Source organism: Gallus gallus, chromosome 19 (assembly GCF_016699485.2).
Source record: "Gallus gallus isolate bGalGal1 chromosome 19, bGalGal1.mat.broiler.GRCg7b, whole genome shotgun sequence".
Classification (NCBI taxonomy): Eukaryota; Metazoa; Chordata; class Aves; order Galliformes; family Phasianidae; genus Gallus; species Gallus gallus.
Genome location: NC_052550.1, coordinates 896,264 through 912,927, shown reverse-complemented (window position 1 = coordinate 912,927; position 16,664 = coordinate 896,264). Strand labels below are relative to the sequence as shown.

Genomic DNA, 16,664 nt, shown 5'->3' with positions numbered 1-16,664 from the left:
CTGGCAGAATTCAAACCAACCTCTGCTGCTCTGCCTTCATCCACAGCCTCCTCCTTCCACGGGCTCTCAGGCTCTGCCTAGCCACAGCCCACCCTAACAGCCATGGGCCACCGCAGACTGCAGGGCCCCATTGATGCACCCCAGGCACGAGGTGCAGAAGATCCCCAGCACAGGTGAGGATGTGCTCACATGGAGGATCCCTGCTGCAATCCGTTTTCCTGCATGTTCACACCCTACGGTGAATTTGGGGTGTCGGTGGGTACAGCAGGCTGCAGCTCACCCTGAGGCTGATGTGCCCCCAGTGAAGCTGAGGACAAACTTTTAATAAGCCAAAGCCTCCTTAGGAGCTCACACGGGTATCGGGAAGGTGTGAGGCTTTGCTAGGCTCAGAGTGGGGCAGGGCTCTGCTTTCCCAGTAGAGCAGAGCAGATCCATGCAGAGGTGCATGGCAGAACATCAGGAGCTCCAGCTTTAGGATGAACTGCTGCAGAGCAACATCGAAATTCAGTCTTTGCCATGGAAATAAAGCGTGCAGAAACCGACAGCGGAGGCTTTCTGTTCCCCTCTGCTCGCAACTCACGTGATAAACGTGCACGAGGAAATCGCAGCCAAGACACCAGCTGCTGGCTGTGCACTGCTCTGCGTTTCCAGCGCAGAGGGGCTGTGGCTGGGAGCTCTGTGGCTAACACCAGCCACGGAGAACTTTGCTCATGGAACTTCACACTTCCTGCAGTGACCGAGCTGTGGGGCTGCGGCTCGCACGGTGCCATCCTGCTTGGCACTGGGGAGGTGCAGTAGAAATGCAGCGCAGCACAGAGCAGCGCCCTCGGTGTGGAAGCACTGAGGTGCTCAGTGGAAAGAAAGGAGCCGTCGTTTATAGCTGTTGAAGTTCGCTGGGCTGAGCTGGAGGGAGGAGGCGGCTGTGGAAGGAGCTGCTGCAACCGCAGCTGATGCTGGTGTCAGTAGCACAAACCTCCTGTGCTGCAGCCCCCAGGTCTGACCTGCACCCACAGCCAGCAGCCCAACCGGGCTGCTCCATGCAGCTCATCCCGCTGCCCCATGCCCACTTTTCCCTCCAGCTCTCAGTTCTCTGCCCTGTGCCTGCTGCCCGCTCCACCTTAGGGCTCTCTGTCATCAGGAGGCTCCTGCAGCTCAAGCAGTTTCCAGCCGATCTCTCTCTCTCGAGATTTCCCTGTTCCTGGAACAGAGCTGCTTTTATTGCTTCGGCCCCACCCAGCCATGGGCATGAGGTTTGTTTGGGTGCAGGGACAGCAGCAAAAGAAAGCTACAATGATTCACCAAGGAGGATTACGGGGAAGGATGCTGCAGTGTGCACTTCTCCTGGCACAGTGGTCCCAGGGACCCTGGGGGTCCTGGAACTCAGCTTAGCCATCACACAGCACCCCAACCCCAAAGCCTCAAGGAGAGCTGGGCTGCAGGATGGCTTCATGCAACTGTGGGACTTTCTTCTCCTCTTTGCTTGCTGACGCGGAGCACACAAAGCCCAACGGGTTCATTGATAACCTGCCTTTACTTCTCACCTTAGCAGAGCTCTGGGTTTTCTGCCCACTCTTCCTGAGGCAGAAATCTTCCTGTAAGTCTGAGTGATGCATGTGATGCATGTCCTACGGCTCCAAAGGCACTGCAGCTCTGTTTTCCGTTTCTTTCTTTGGATTTCATGCCAAGGACTGAGAAGAGGCCAAAGCGGGGTGGATTTTTTTTATTACATTCTAATTTGGTTTGAAATACCTTACATTTAATCCTCTTTTGTTTGCTTTATTTCAACACAAAGTCCAGGAAAAATCTGAGACATGCATAGGGAAGCATTAGTTTTCCCCAAGGTATTTTTCCAGACCCTGCCCCTGCTGGAAGATGGCTGATCCTGTGATGAGATACAGCCTCTTATCAGCACGGCAGCTTGCTGAATCCTGTCTGCATGGCTGGCACAGGCTGGGATTGCCACCACAACGTGATTTAGGGGAAATGCAAAGCCTGGAACAGCCGCACAGCCCTCACCCCTCACAGTGCTGCTTCACTCATCAGAGGTCCCCACTGCAGTGGGTTGCAGGACATGACCTCATCTTGAAAATTCCAATATTTCTCCAGAAGGGTCAAGATTAGGGAGGAAAAGAATCTCTGGATGCTTCAGGAAAGCCATCTGCAGGAGAGCCCCGAGCAGGGCGAGATGGAAACTGCTGCAGGCTGTGCCGGGGGCAGTTTCTGAACTCCGGACGATAAGAAGACTTCCTTTTCCAAAAGTGTGCCAACCGCTCAGCATTAAAAACTGCTAAAAACAGCAGCTTACGTCAGCCTCATTTGCAGTGTTCCTCTTTCATCGGTCGTATTAAGAATTTCCCTACTTCTATTGTGAGTAAATTTATCTGGGGCCTTTGCTTTACTTACCACTTTCTCCTGGTAGTTCCGTGTGCCTGCAGACAAGCGCCAACATGCAGCTTTATCCATGCAAATTAATGCAACACCACAGATTGCTTCAGCCAGCCCGTCCTGCTGACTCCAAGCATTGCCTGCCCGTGGTGGGAGCACCAAAACCACACAGAACCAGAGTGGGAAAGCATCATTTTCTACCGCAACATCTCCTGCATGAACCCAGTTTCCCCTAAGGAGCTCCAGCCCACCTTGGCCACCCCTCCACAGCCATCCCTCCACCCCAGAGCATCACCAGGTAGAGGTCCCTCATCCCAGACACCCCCACGGCTTCTCGTCTTCCCGAAAGGGGAAGAGCGAGAATAAATGACTTTCTCATTTCATCATAATGGGGTTGCAGGGGTAGGGGTGAGGACACATTTTTTAGGGTGAGGACACATTTTTTAGGCATGTTACAAAATCTCAGGGCATAGCTGATATGACTACAGCCTGCCACCTCTCTCCAGCACACGAATAGCTGGCAGGGTGGGGGTTCTGACAGATTTCTGGGGAAAAAACAGGCTCTTAGGAAGTGAATAGCCCACATTTGTCATTATTTTTTTGCTTTCAGCAGTGGAAAAAAATTTGGCCTTTTCCTGGGCTCTGTAACAGTCATGGAATCCCAGAACCATAGATTCACAGAATTATAGAATGACTTGGATTAGACTGAACCTCTAAGATCATCTAGTTCCAACAACAGCTTATGTGGCCTGACAGTGATAGGATGAGGGGAAATGGCTTTAAACTGAAAGAAGGGAGATTTAGGTCAGATGTGAGGAGGAAATTCTTCACCCAGAGGCGGTACAGCACTGCACTGCTGCCCAGAGCTGCAGGTGCCCCATCCCTGGAGGTGCCCCAGGCCATGATGGGCCCTGGGCAGCCCGAGCTGAGAAGCACTCAGCCCATGGCAGAAATGGTGCTGGGGGGGCTGTGAGGTCCCTTCCAACCCCAACCATTTTATGATGCTATGATTCCATGACCTAATTTTTCTGTGCTAATGAGATCTCTTATCGGAACACTTCCCCACCATTTCTCCCACCTGCCCTGCCTACGTCATGTACCTCTGGGAGCAGGACAGGACCAGATGGCCATAGGTGGCAAATCTCAAGATACAACCCAGGAATGCTCGAAGTTACAGTCACGGGGAACAGCTCAGAGGCAAACCATGCTCTTACGTATGTCTGCAAGCTGCATTCCCTGAGCAACAGAAGACATGAGTCAAGAAGAACTCAGAGCTGGCTCCTGGTCCAGCTGGCTCAGCACCGGCTTCCTGCTGCCTGCCGGGCTGCAGAGGAACACTCTCTCCTCATCCTCCAGCTTTTGGGGGCTGAGCACAGGGACAAGCAGCGACACATCACAAGGCTGTGCTCCCATTCAACATGTCCTGGGCAAACTGGAGAGTTGGGAAGGGAGGATCCTGATGAGGTTTAACAACAGCGAGAGTAGAGTCTTGCACCTGGGAAGGAATAACTGCATGCATCAGTACAGATCAGGGGATGGAAGGCTCTGCAGAGAAGGGCCTGGGGGGCCTGGGGGGCAACAGGTTGGCCATGAGCCAGCAGTGTGTCCTTGTGGCCAAGAAGGCCAGTGGTGTCCCAGGGTATGTCAAAAAGAGTGTGACCAGGAGGTTGAGGGAGGTGATCCTCCCCCTCCGCTCTGCCCTGGTGAGGCCACGTTTAGAGTACCGTGTCCAGTTCTGGGCTCCCCAGTTTAAAATAGACGGGGATCTCCTAGAAGGAGTCCAGCAGAGGGCTACAAAGATGATAAAAGGCCTGGAGCATCTCTCATATGAGGAAAGGCTGAGTAATCTGGGACTGTTCAGCCTGGGGAAAAGAAGACTGAGAAGAGATCTGAACAATGTTTATCGGGGAGGTGAAAGACAAGTGGATGAGGCCAGGCTCTTCTCAGCTCTGTGTAACGATGGGATAAGGAGTGGCGGCCTAAAACTTGAACGTAGGAAGTTCCATACAAACATGTAAAAGAACTTCTTTATGGTGAAGGTGATGGAGCTCTGGAAGAGGTTGCCCAGGGAGGTGGTGGAGTCTCTTTATATGGAGACATTCAAGACCTGTCTGGACGCCTATCTGTGCAACCTGTTGTAGGGTACCTGCTGTAGCAAGGGGATTAGACTTGATGATCTCTTGAGGTCCCTTGGTGGTGAGCATCCTTTGGGACCTTTCCTGCTCACGTCTGGGACCTCAGTTTGCTTGGAGGACAAGCCTCTTCTCAGAACTGCACTCCTCCCTTCCCACTCCAACCCATGTTCCCTTCAGAGCTCCTGGTCTTAAGGGGCAGTGTGTTCTTCACTCTGCCCCCAGAGCTCACTTCAATGTACCTGCAGAGTCACAGTCAGCATTCCTGTGCTCCATTTGGCTCTGCACATCTTTGTGCCCAGCAATGACCAGCTGCACCTCACCTACCAGAAGTCACTGGCATTCAAGCGTCCAATCTAAATTGGACGTTTAAGGTCTTCTTCCCTACATTAGGAAAGCTGCTTAAGCAGGGGTCGGACTTTATGATCCCCAGAGGTCCCTTCTGTCCATTCTGTGACTCTGAGACTCTCATGGGACATGGATGAGGCAGACACCTCCAGAAGCCTGCAGCTGGCAGGAGAGACCTCAGCCCCTTTTTCCCTTAAGCTCATCTCATCTGTGTTCAACATGTGTGCAGCTCCTGCAAGGATGCACTGTCATCTCTAAGCAGCTCGTGCAGGTTAGGTAACACAGGCCTGTTGACAAATGCAGGGATCTCCAAAGCGGAACTTCTTACTAAAGGAAGATACATGAGAGAAGCAAAAATAGATACGGCGATTGTTTCATATCCTGTGCCATTGGGGAGGCTGTGGCCACCGCACTGTTCCATCATGAGACCGTGCTGCGATCAGCCCTTTCTCGGGGGGAAATTCCACCGCTCTACGCAAGCAGCTGCCCAGAGCCACACGCCCTATAAATTGGGCAGTTGCTGAATGTCTCAGCATCACAGAGAAGAGACCTCCGAGCTCCACTTGCACTCTCCAGCTCCTGCCACCACTCCCAGCTGACATGAAGGTCTCTGTGGCTGCCCTCGCTGTCCTCCTCATTGCCATCTGCTACCAGACCTCTGCTGCACCGGGTAAGTCCTGGCTCTCCAAACCTCTCCATATGGGGACAAGAGAGAGACTGCTGCTGGGACTGGATCCTTCCTGCCAGCCCTCCTACCATGGCTCCGTTCCCTGACCCATGAGGGCTCTGCTCCCATCTCCCTGCCCCTTCTCCCTGACCCATGCCCCTGCTCACAGCTGCCTTTGCCTTTGCAGTGGGTTCTGACCCGCCGACCTCCTGCTGCTTCACCTACATCTCCCGGCAGCTGCCCTTCAGCTTTGTGGCAGACTACTACGAGACCAACAGCCAGTGCCCTCATGCTGGCGTTGTGTAAGTGTCCCCCTGGTCAGGGGGCTCTGCCTTTGGGCTGGGGAATCCTCTGCATTTTGGAGCTGGGAGGGGAACCACTCCTTTCTGGGGGGATAGAATGGATGTGGAGACAATGAGTGCAAGGGGATGCTGGTGGGGCTCACACTGGTCCTGCCCCAGGGCTCTGCTGCCCGTGTGGTCAGCATCATGTGCTTGGATTGTGCCAACGATCAGCAGGAGAGGGTGTGGAGTGGAGAAGAAGGGGTCACCTCCACGCAGGGCTTTCCCATGGGATCTCACCTGGCTGCTCCCTGCAGGTTCATCACCAGGAAGGGCCGTGAGGTCTGTGCCAACCCCGAGAACGACTGGGTACAGGACTACATGAACAAGCTGGAACTGAACTGATGCACCAGGATGGGATGAGCACGCTATGCCCACTTGCAGGCCCTGCCAGAAACGCAACTGTGACATGGAGAGCTACCTGAGAGACTGAAAATGTCCCAGAATCCGCTTTACTATTTATGTATTTAATTGTTTGTAATGGAAGGGAGCAGGTGAAATAATGCCACTCCAACCAAATAGGAAGATTATTTAACAGATATATATTTTTAAATTAAGAGTCATGCTTGGATTATATTTTCTGTATTTTATGAATTGTATTTTTGATCCAATATTTAATTCAAACATTGAAAAATAAATATTTTTGTAAGAAATTTCTGTCTTTGCTCAGTTTGCGTTGACCATAGCTGGAATTATAATTGTGATGACATCTTCATTTTTTTGCCCAAGGAGGCTGTGGATGCCCCATCCCTGGAGGCATTCAAGGCCAGGCTGGATGTGGCTCTGGGCAGCCTGGTCTGCTGGTTGGCCACCCTGCACATAGCACAGGGTTGAAACTAACTGAGCATTGTGGTCCTTTTCAATCCAGGCCATTCTATGATTCAATGATCCTATGCCAGCTTTAATAAGCTGGCAAAACCCCACAAGTTTCCCTACCTCATGTTTTGCAAAATGAGCAAAAAAAAAAAAAAAGAGAGAGAGAGAGAGAAAGAAAAGAACAATAACAAAGAGGAGATGTGAGAGGAGCACAGATGCAGGTAGTTTGGATCACTCGTTTTAAGTTATTTAGTTACTGCTGGTGTAAAACTACTGGCAGCCAATTAAATTCCGTTGCCATCCATTCAGCCTTCAGGGGTTGAAATCATATAACCATTAAGGTTGGAAAAGACCACTAGGATCATCAAAGTCAAACCTCAGTCCATCCCACCATGCCCACTGACCATGTCCCTCAGTGCCATAATGTTTTCCTCCATGCATCTTTCCAGCCACTCTGCCCCAAGCTCGTGGTGCTGCGTGGGGCTGTTGTGACCCAAGTGCAGGACCCGGCACTTGGTCTTGTTGCAGCTCATCCCATTGGCCTCAGCCCACTGATCAGCCTGTCCAGATCCCTCTGTGGGGCCTTCCTACCCTCACACAGATCGACTCTTCCCCTCAGCTCGGTGTTATCTGCAAACTTACTGTGGGTGCACTCAGTATCCTCATCCAGATCATCAATAAAAATATTAAACAGATCCAGCCCCAATACCAACCCCTGGGGAGCACCCCTGGTGACGACCACCAGCTGGATGGACCTCCATCCACCACCACGCTCTGGGCCCAGATCTCCAGCTGTGTTTTTTCCCAGTGAAGTGCACATCTGTCTCAGCCACAGGCTGCAGCTTCCTCAGCAGCATGCTATGGGAGATGGAGTTGGAGGCTTTGTGATCTGGGTAGGTCACATCCACACCCTCATCCACCAGGTGGTCACCTGGTCCTAGGAGACCAGCTTGGTCAAATGTTACCTGCTGGTTGTTTCAAGGGAAGTTTCCTGGGAGCTGCAGCTAAAATGGATCAGCTGTTCCCAGAGCTGAGAATAGAAAAACCATGTTCCACTGCCAAACTTTTAGAACTATTTGGTAAAACTCATTTAGCGAGGACATGAGGCTTAGCAAGTGCATGTCTCTCCAGAGAACAGTTGTTTTTCCCCTGTGCCACCAAAACCTGCCCATGTCTGTACAGATCTGAAGCAGTGTGCTGCACATCCCCCCCAGCTCCCCATCCCCCCCCTATGCCGGACCCATACCCAAGTAGCTGATGAAGATGGAGCCCACCAACTGACTGCAGTGAAGCTGATGGGATGAGCTCTGGACACACATAGTTGTGTGAGAAATGAAGGTTTGAGTTCTTCTGTGCCTGGACCTCCAGTGCCCATAGCACATTCGAAGCAATTTGTTTGGGTCCTGGAGAACCCAGGTCCTTTTGGGAAGGGCTGTGCTCTATCTTTTGTTCCTCAGCTTCTGTTGATAGCGGATTCTGTTGATTCTGTTGCTGTCACCCAGGTACAGCTGCATTGCATCTGTTGAACTTCATGAGGTTCTCCTAGACATGCTGCTCAGTCTGTCCAGATCTCCCTGGATGGCATCTTATCCCTCAGGTACATCAGCAGCACCACTCAGCTTGGTGTCACCCACAAACTGCTCAGGGTGCACTTGATTCTGCTGTCAATGCCATCCATGGAGATATTACAGAGCACTGGTCCCAGCACTGATTCCTGAGGGACACCACTCGTAACTGATCTCCATCCTGACACTGAGCCATTGACCACCACTCTCTGGGTACAGTCTGGCAAGCAGTTCCTCTTCCATCAAAAAGTCCACCCACCGATTTCATATCTTTCCAATTTGGAGAGAAGGATGTTGTAGTGGACCATGCCAAAGGCCTTACCAAAGTTCAGATAGATGACATTAGTGACACTTCCCTTGTCCGCTGATGCAGTTATGCCATCATAGAAATCCATAGGTTGGTCAGGCAGGACCTTGGTGAAGCCTTATATCACTTCCCTGCCTTCCATGTGTCTTAGCATAGCTTCCAGGAGGATCTGCTCCATGATCTTACCTAGCAGCGTTCCAACATGCTCAAGGATGAGAGAAAACCCTGGCTGCTGTGTGCCAGCCAACACCTTGCCTGTGTGCTGCAGCCTGTACCTTCACCCAGAGCCTGAGTCTGGCACAAAGCTGGGCACCAACAGCTGCCCTCACTCCATGAGCAGGGGACAGGAGCACCTATCCAGGATGGGGAGACTGACAGCAGGGACTCAGTCCTACACAGTCCCTCATGGTTGCAGCTCCCCAGGCCTCACAGCACCAGGAGCAGTCCCACAGCTGTGGGGTCCTCGCTGAGGGTCAGCCACCAGCACCACCAGCCCATGCACTGTGTGACTCCATTGCAAACAACAGCATGCACCAGCGTCCTTAGCTCCTGGGTCATGCTGGAGCCACCCACAGCAGACACCTACTCTGCATACCTCAGCTAACCCACACCACTATTCTGGGAGCCTGCAGGGAGTCCTGAATTGCTCATGTCGTTCTCTGTACCCACCCACGTGTGACAGCTCAGTGAACGCGAGGAGCGCAGCGCTCCACTAACCCACACCCCCGGCACACAGCTGTGAGTCTGCACCAGCAAAGCGAAGGCGGCCGCAGCCCACAGCTGCCAGCAGAACCCAGGAGCAGCGTTCCTGGCACCGAGATGGCTCAGAGTAAGGGCAGGATGCAGTCCGCAGCGGAGAGGCTCATCCATCAGGGCCACAGCTCTGCTTGGGCTCAGACAGAGCCAGACAAGAGCGATAGCCTCAGTGGTTTCAGAATTTGCAAGATGCTGAAGAATGTGCTGCTCTGCTTGCTCATCCTGCAAACAGAGCGTGGTATTTACCGCATGTTCTGTGCAATGTACAGTACATTTCTTGACAGTCGGTGCTTTTTGTGCCCTGCTGCGTTTTGGGAGGTGCTGAAGGGACGTGTGGATGTGGCACTGAGGGACGTGGCTTAGCGATGAAACTGGGTAGGTGAGGCTGATGGTTGGACTTGGTGACCTTGAAGGTCTTTTCCAATTGAGATGATCCCATGATTCTATAAGCAGAAGGGCTTCCCCAGAGGACTTGAGCAAGCTCAACTTGCCATGACTTAGAAAACCAGTCTGAAAGCAGCTTCAGAAACAGCTGTAGCACTAAGTCAGCAGGGGGGTCTAAAAGCGAGGTCCCAGTGCTCCCAGTTTTCTCTCTGCCCATGGCAATCTGGTCTGGGCAGCTCAGGACAGAGGTGTCAATCCAGAGTGGTTTCTTACTGGAGGTGATGCAGAGATTCCATGAAATGGAAAACTGCACTTGGCATAATCAGAGATGTCTCATGCCTTGGACCTTTACTCTCTTTCCAGAGAGATGCAGATTCATGACTTCTAGGAACATGCTAGGCGTTGTGGCAGAGTGAGCTCACATCCTTTCTGCTCAGCCATTCACTTGTTCCCTCACTGCAACATTGCATATTTGTAATATCTCTGTCTGATTGCGTTTCCTCCTGCTTCATCTGAATAGCTGCTCATCCCTCCTACCCTGCAGCAGTGCACCTCACACGGCACCTTGCCACAGTGACAATTGCTCTTGCTTTCTGGTGAGCTTCAACATCACCACCTCCTGTAATCCTGGTGATGTTCAGCCTGGTCTCTTCCCAACTGCCACCCTATGCAGCGATTTCCCTGGCTGTGCTCAGCTGCCTCAGCTCCCAGCCCTCTACCAAGCCCTCAAAATCATATTCTTTCTATAGTTTTTCATACACTCTATCTTTAAGATCCTCCTGGAGGTCAAAAAGAGGTGCAGAGTCCACCAAGGCCCTTTCTGGGATGTGGCAGATCTGGGACTAGCCTCTTGTATATGTGCTCTCCTCTCTGCTATGCAGCCCCCAAAGAGAGATCCTGCAGCCAAAGGTAACTAGGTGGGACTCAAAAAAGAAGCACCAAAAACCAGCTGAGAGGAATTGCAGAGTTGTATCCAGTGCCATTTTTCACTAGGAGCCTCCTAATCTCCAGCAAGACACCCCCAGAGAAACCATACCAAGCATTCGAGACCTTTCCTTATCAAATCTCACTTTATTCTCATTGAATCAGTCACTAAATAAAGAAGCTTCATTATTTTTGTCCCCATAGCACGGGGGATAGCTGCTGGGCAGCACCTCCAGCCTCCGGGTGCCTTCAATGAGCAGCACCGGCTGATGCAGCAGCTGAGCTGAAGGACCAGAAAGCCACTTGGGAGAACACTGCTGTGGAGGTCCTCCCTGTGACATGGCCAGCAGCACAGCACTCTTTGGACAATACACGCGGTCCTCTGGGGCTGACAGTAGTAGGGCTTCTTGCTCCTTAAAAGCCAGTGAGTGCACAAGGACCTTTTCTCCACGTTCCAAAATTCAGCATGGAGATGCTGGGTGTTAGTCAGGGCTTGGGGTTAACCACCAAGGATGGATGAACCACAAAAAAGCACTGCTAACTGCTCAGAGCTCCTCAGATCATCTCTTTATTGCCTTATGTCAGTACAATTCATATCCAAAGCATCACGACACAGCAGGCTGTGAGCCCCCACCACCAGAAGCCTGGGGATGAGCAGTAGAGCACCGGTGGACAACAGGTGCTACAATCCAGCATGGTCCTGGCTGGGTCCCCACTCCATGCTATGCACATAACAACAGCCATCCATCACCTCCTGCTCACCTGAGCAGTTCATTGTGCCCCCACAGCTCTGTCTGTCCCTGTCACAGGACGACACAGCTGGTCCCCTGCGTGTCCCTCATCCAGGAGATCACCAAGGGCTCTGCATTTTTGCCCCCCATAAGGGAGCCCAGGTAGAAGAAAGGCCGGAGTTTCCCCGAGAACTTGTCGGTGAAGGTGTAAAGGTGGGAGCGGTCGGACACGTTGTAAAAGGAGATTTCTCCTGCCTCATAGTCCAGGAAGATGCCAATGCACCGGGGCCTGACGCGCAGGGTCAGACAGGACACGGGGCAGGTAAGGGCCTCGTAGCCACCGTTCTGCAGCCGCAGCACCCAGTAGCCATTTTGGGGGGAGAAGACGATGTTGCCTCTCCGGCCGGCAGCCTCCTTGCACAGCCCCAGGCCCCACTCCGGCTTATCTCCCACCTGCACCTCCCAGTAGCTGCGGCCCGAGAAGAAGGCCTGCAGCCCCAGCACGACTGGAGCACAGTTGAACCTCTTGGGGCTGTCAAATAACAACAGGAACAGCTTCCTGCTCCCACGCCGCACGCTCTTGCGGTCCTCAGACAGGATGAGCTCAAGGTTCGCCGTCTCCGGGTCCAGAGTCACATCCACTGGTGGGAGAGAAGGGGGGAGGACAAATGGGCTTTGTGAGTCTGTCACTGAGATGCTAAAGAGCCCCAGCCCTTGCTGCCAGCTGTGTGTAATAGTCTTATGCCTTCCACATCATTTGGTGCTGCTGGCGTGGGGAAGTGTGATTCATAAAAATCATCTCAGCTGTAAACCATGTCAAAGCAGTTGGCATGTGGCTGCAGAATGGGAACAACCAGGCCAGCCTGGCATTTGGGGTATAGCTTAATAAGTAATGTTGAAAACAAGAGTTTGGGAGCAATGGCCTTCCAACTCAAGACCAGAAGGAGGAGGCTCTCCAACCATTGGAAACAGCCTGAACCCACCTGTATGCAAACTGGGAATGTCATCCAAAATCTGGGAAGAAAGCTCTCTAACTCCAATGTGATGTTAAATGGAAAAAAAAAACAACACAGCATTGGTGCTAACAAAAAAACGTGGTCTGAAATGGGGTCTACTCTGAAGTCATGTCATTAAAGAGGAGTCCAAACCTGGATGGACTCTGACACAGCCTGTTTGGAGGTGGTTGGCACAAAACCTGCAGCTCTGCAACAAACAGCAGTAGAGCAGCACTGGTGGTGGCACAGCCTCCCCTGTGCAAATGCAGTCTCCCACAGAGCCTGCTGAGGCCAAAGGCTTCAGCCAGGATTCCACCCCAACCAGCAGCCCACCTGCATGTCAGGGACACACCCAACACTTCCCCATGCCCCAGGGCAGGGGGATCATGACCACCTGCACAGGGAGCTGGAAGCACATCCTCACCTTTGAACTTCCTCAGCATGTGTCTCATACCCATGCAGCGTTCTGGGATGCTGTAGTCCTCCTTCAAGTTCACAGACACAGGTTTGGGGGCCTGAAACTTCATCATTTCACACCTGAAAGGAGAACAATACTGGGGACCATATTCAGTGCCCTCTGCACAACAACTCTCCTGCTGCATCATGTGGCTTTCTGATGCCTTTCACCTGGCTGCACAAATGCATTCCCTCCCTTGAACTCCTCAGTCGTGACAAAGCACCAGGGATGACTACTTGCTTGGTAGCAAGTGCGATGGGACCTTTGCTCCAGAGTGAACTGGTGCACAAGAAATAGATCTCAGGGAGGTGCAAAGCCACTGTCAAGTAGGGGTGCCTGGGAGACGAAGGAGACAGGCTAACCTGGCAGCATGGCCCTTAGGAGGGGACACATCTCACACCCCACAGGGCCAGACAAGACCTCAGCTCTAAGGCCCTGGAAGAGGAGGGTTCTGCAGCCACTCAGCTTTTAGACCCCAGCCTTGTCAGCCCAAAGGGCACTCTGTCTCTAGAGGACAAATGGAACACTGGGTTGGGAGACAGAGGCCCTGAGAGCTAGGACGCAGCTGGGACAGTAAGAGGAAGGAGCACAGGTACCCACCTGTTCAGGATGCATCTCCTGTCCTAGAAGAAAAAAGCTATTCTGGGTATGTCATTCCAGCCTGGCCCTGGCCACACAGCAGAGGCCTTGGGGCTGAGGCTGGAGACAATTGAGAGGGCTGATGGCAGAGCCTGACCTTGAGCAACACTTCAACTGGCTGCTGCATCTTCTCCTTTATCTCCAGGATCAGCTCGACCAGCGAGCACTTCTGCTCTGTCACCCTGGCCAGGTTTTCAGAGATCATCACCAGAATCTGTGTCTCCTCCTCCTCCAGCTTCTGAAGCAGCAGCTTCTCCTCATCAGCCAGCAGCTGATGCAGCTTCCCAAACTCACACACAATCGTCTCCCGCTTTCTCTTCACTTTCTCCTGGTGATAGGAAAGATGCACAGAGTGAAGGGAGGCAGCGTTAGCCAGGCAGCTGAGTCAGAGCACAGCGCTATGCCCAGCATGCAGGAAACTGCTGCATTTTTGTCTAAGTGTGTTTATTTAAAAGAAGAGCCAAAGGATAAATGCCGTGCTTTGATCTAGCCAGAATTCCCACTTGACATCCTCTGTTTTCCAAAAGAAGGGTAGTTCTGACCAGCTGGACCTCCGATGCCCACGGATATCTCAGTGCAGCACAGGGGTCTATGGAGGCTGCAAGGAGATGTCACCAGGTGTCAGGTGGGGTTTTGGGCAGGACTTTATCAGGAGTATCAGGACTTTACCCATGGCCTGCGTGCCAGACTCAGGCTGAGCTCTGCTTTGGCAATCCTGCGAAAACGTGACAGCACCCAGGGTGGGGGTGGGCAGGGGCTGGAAGAAGTCAGGCAGGACTCCCTGGGTTGCTGAGAGCTCTCGCTGAACATGGAGGTGAGAGGAGCAGTGACAGGTGGGGACTGCGCTGCTTGAGAAATATTTTACCCGAGACTTAATATTTGGCACCTGGCTCAAAACCTAAAGCGTGAAAGTTAACCAACTCCAGAAAAACATGCTGGGATTAACTAGGACCAGGAAGCCTCAAAGCCCAGAGTGCATTTCCTCTTCAACTAAGCACGTGATTTCTTGGATCTGACTCATGTACTCTTAATAAGCCAGGACTGCAAGCCCAGCACTCACTGGGGACATTTTTTCATTTTTACTTAAGCAAAACAGGAGCTGGGAGCAGCCCAGCTGTGACCCCACAGCCCTGACGCAGGCAGGCAGGGATGGGACACAGCACCGTCACAACGCAGTGCCTGAGGGGGACTGTAGGCACACAGCAGCACCCCCAAACTCCATCGGTAGTGGCAGCCCACAGATAACTGGGAGAGCACTGAGAAACCTGTTTTCCCTTTCGAAGCTGATTAATCATCAGGTCAGCAGGGGAAAGCTCCAGCCAGAAGTTTCATTTCTTTTTCTGCAGTTATGTTTCCTTCTAGACTTAAACTGCCTCTGTTTTGTGGGCGTTCTGCCCGCTGGGGCTGCCTGGGGTAAAGTGGATGAGCAGTAATTCACTTTCATTTTTGTAACGAAAACAATTTCAGTTCTAGTGCTGCGGAGCAGAGCTTATCGTGTGTCTCACACCTGCTTTTCACTCCAGCGAAATGCAAACAGAAAGCATCTATGTGTTGAACTGGCACAGAAGCCCCCACGATTTCCTTGGAGCCGGAGTGCTGCTTTTTCTTTTTCCCAAGCATTGCTGAGCTTTTTAACTTGTTCAGAACCGCATTCAATGTGATTTCCACACTCACTGGTGCTGGTTTCTGGCACTGTGCTAGTGGCTCTGCCAGCTGTGGAGGGTAATGCTCCCTGGTAGATGTGAGCCCTCCCTACAGCAACAGGATATGGGGCATGTCCCATCCTGAGGACTATACTGAATTCACAGCCCCAGACCATTCCGGATTTTTTAAATTCCTGATGTTATGTAAGCTCATTCTTTCACTAATAAACCGAGCACTTGCCTTGCACTCCTGGGTTTTCATCTTCGCCTCTGACTCACGCTTCTTCATATCCTCCACTTCCTTGGAAAGTTGCTCCAGACATTTCTGGAGTTTGACCTGAAAACAGCAGAAACGAGGTCGGCTCTCCCTGCCCTGTATGCTCTGCCCAGACCCTGAGATCACAGCTGCTGGTGCCAGCGGGCAGCAGGGGGACACAGCCCTGTGCCAGGCAGTGCCATCTCTGGCACCCAGGCCTAGCAGCTGTGCTCTTCATTCTGCTCACAGCATTAACCCCCTCCACGCAGCTCAGTTCCTTCCCTGTTTTCCTCTCTATTTCAGTTCAGAGAGCAAGCGGACTGCCTCCCACAGTGCTGGGACATGGCATTTGGGTAACCCCACAACGCTAGGACATGGTGTTTGGGTGCCAGCAGTTCCGCACCCCACTGCCCCAACTTTTTGCAGGGCAGGGAGCCAGGCTGTCCCATGGACACAGGCTGATGGGAGCACAGAGACCCCGCGTTAGGAGGCAGCAAGTCCATCCTCAGCCCTGGCACCCGCAGCAGAGTGGCTCCCACTCACTTTGCCAACATTCTCACACCACAGCTGTACCCGGGGCCGTTCGCAGAGGGGTACCCATACCTTGTACCCCTGTGCAGCCTCCTCGATGGGGTAGACGGTGTGTGAGCGGTGCTGCTGAGACTCCCGGCACACCACACAGATGGGCTGCTCGTCCACCTCGCAGAACAGCTTGAGGCGCTCATTGTGCAGGGGGCAAAGCAGGGTCCCAGCCCCCGTCTCCGTCGCCGTCCCCACGCTTCCCCTCAGCCCCAGCTGCCGGATGCTCTCCACGATGTTGGCCAGCTGCCGGTTGGGCCGCAGGCTGCTGCGGCGGCAGGGGGCCCGGCACTGCGGGCAGGAGAAGGGCGTGTCGTTCCACAACCCCTTCTCCTGGCAGTGCTTCCCAATGCAGCTGCGGCAGAAGTTGTGCCCGCAGTCGACGCTGACGGGCTCGCTCATGTACTCCAGGCAGATGGAGCAGATGGCCTCCTCGTCCAGCCGCTCCAGGGCTTCGGACAGGGCCATGGTGGGCGCTGCGGCCTGGCAGCTGCACTGCGTGTGGCCTTGGATGATGACACCCAGCCGGGGCAGCGGCAGCCGTGGGCGGAGCGTGGCACCAGTGGGGCGGCCCTGAGGGCTGCGGCCTTCCATGCCCGGAGGGTGAAAGTGAAAGCAAAGGCCTGCAGGGAAACCGGGACAAACGGGCCCAACCCGCAGCATGGGCCGCCCCGGTGGGACGAGATGGGGCTCCCACCGGCCGTGGTGGCAGCAGGCCTTGCGGTGTAGGTGCAGGTGC

General features: G+C 53.2%; 2 protein-coding genes across 2 annotated transcripts; one reads left to right on the top strand and one right to left on the bottom strand.

Moving 5' to 3' along the window:
* The first annotated feature begins 5,399 nt into the window (after positions 1-5,399).
* LOC395551 (chemokine (C-C motif) ligand 4) lies at positions 5,400-6,526 on the top strand. The gene is made up of 3 exons (NM_001030360.3): positions 5,400-5,535; positions 5,720-5,834; positions 6,131-6,526. The coding sequence occupies exons 1-3, from the start codon at positions 5,466-5,468 to the stop codon at positions 6,216-6,218; spliced, it is 273 nt and encodes a 90-aa protein (NP_001025531.3). The 5' UTR covers positions 5,400-5,465; the 3' UTR covers positions 6,219-6,526.
* A 4,651-nt stretch (positions 6,527-11,177) lies between these two features.
* TRIM58 (tripartite motif containing 58) lies at positions 11,178-16,588 on the bottom strand. Its single transcript, XM_001232969.7, has 6 exons — positions 15,950-16,588; positions 15,332-15,427; positions 13,545-13,775; positions 13,409-13,431; positions 12,776-12,888; positions 11,178-11,997 (listed from the first exon to the last, which is right to left on the bottom strand). The coding sequence occupies exons 1-6, from the start codon at positions 16,586-16,588 to the stop codon at positions 11,429-11,431; spliced, it is 1,671 nt and encodes a 556-aa protein (XP_001232970.6). The 3' UTR covers positions 11,178-11,428.
* Between the last annotated feature and the right edge of the window lie 76 nt (positions 16,589-16,664).

Bases quoted from the DNA above. Each gene is read 5' to 3' on its own strand.
- LOC395551 (NM_001030360.3), top strand. From the start codon at position 5,466: ATGAAGGTCTCTGTGGCTGCCCTCGCTGTCCTCCTCATTGCCATCTGC. The intron at 5,536-5,719 runs GTAAGTCCTGGC...TTGCCTTTGCAG, and splicing joins CCAGACCTCTGCTGCACCGG to TGGGTTCTGACCCGCCGACC. The intron at 5,835-6,130 runs GTAAGTGTCCCC...TGCTCCCTGCAG, and splicing joins TGCCCTCATGCTGGCGTTGT to GTTCATCACCAGGAAGGGCC.
- TRIM58 (XM_001232969.7), bottom strand. From the start codon at position 16,588: ATGCTGCGGGTTGGGCCCGTTTGTCCCGGTTTCCCTGCAGGCCTTTGC. The intron at 15,428-15,949 runs GTATGGGTACCC...TGCTGTTTTCAG, and splicing joins AGGCTGCACAGGGGTACAAG to GTCAAACTCCAGAAATGTCT. The intron at 13,776-15,331 runs GCAAGTGCTCGG...TCCTATCACCAG, and splicing joins TGAAAACCCAGGAGTGCAAG to GAGAAAGTGAAGAGAAAGCG.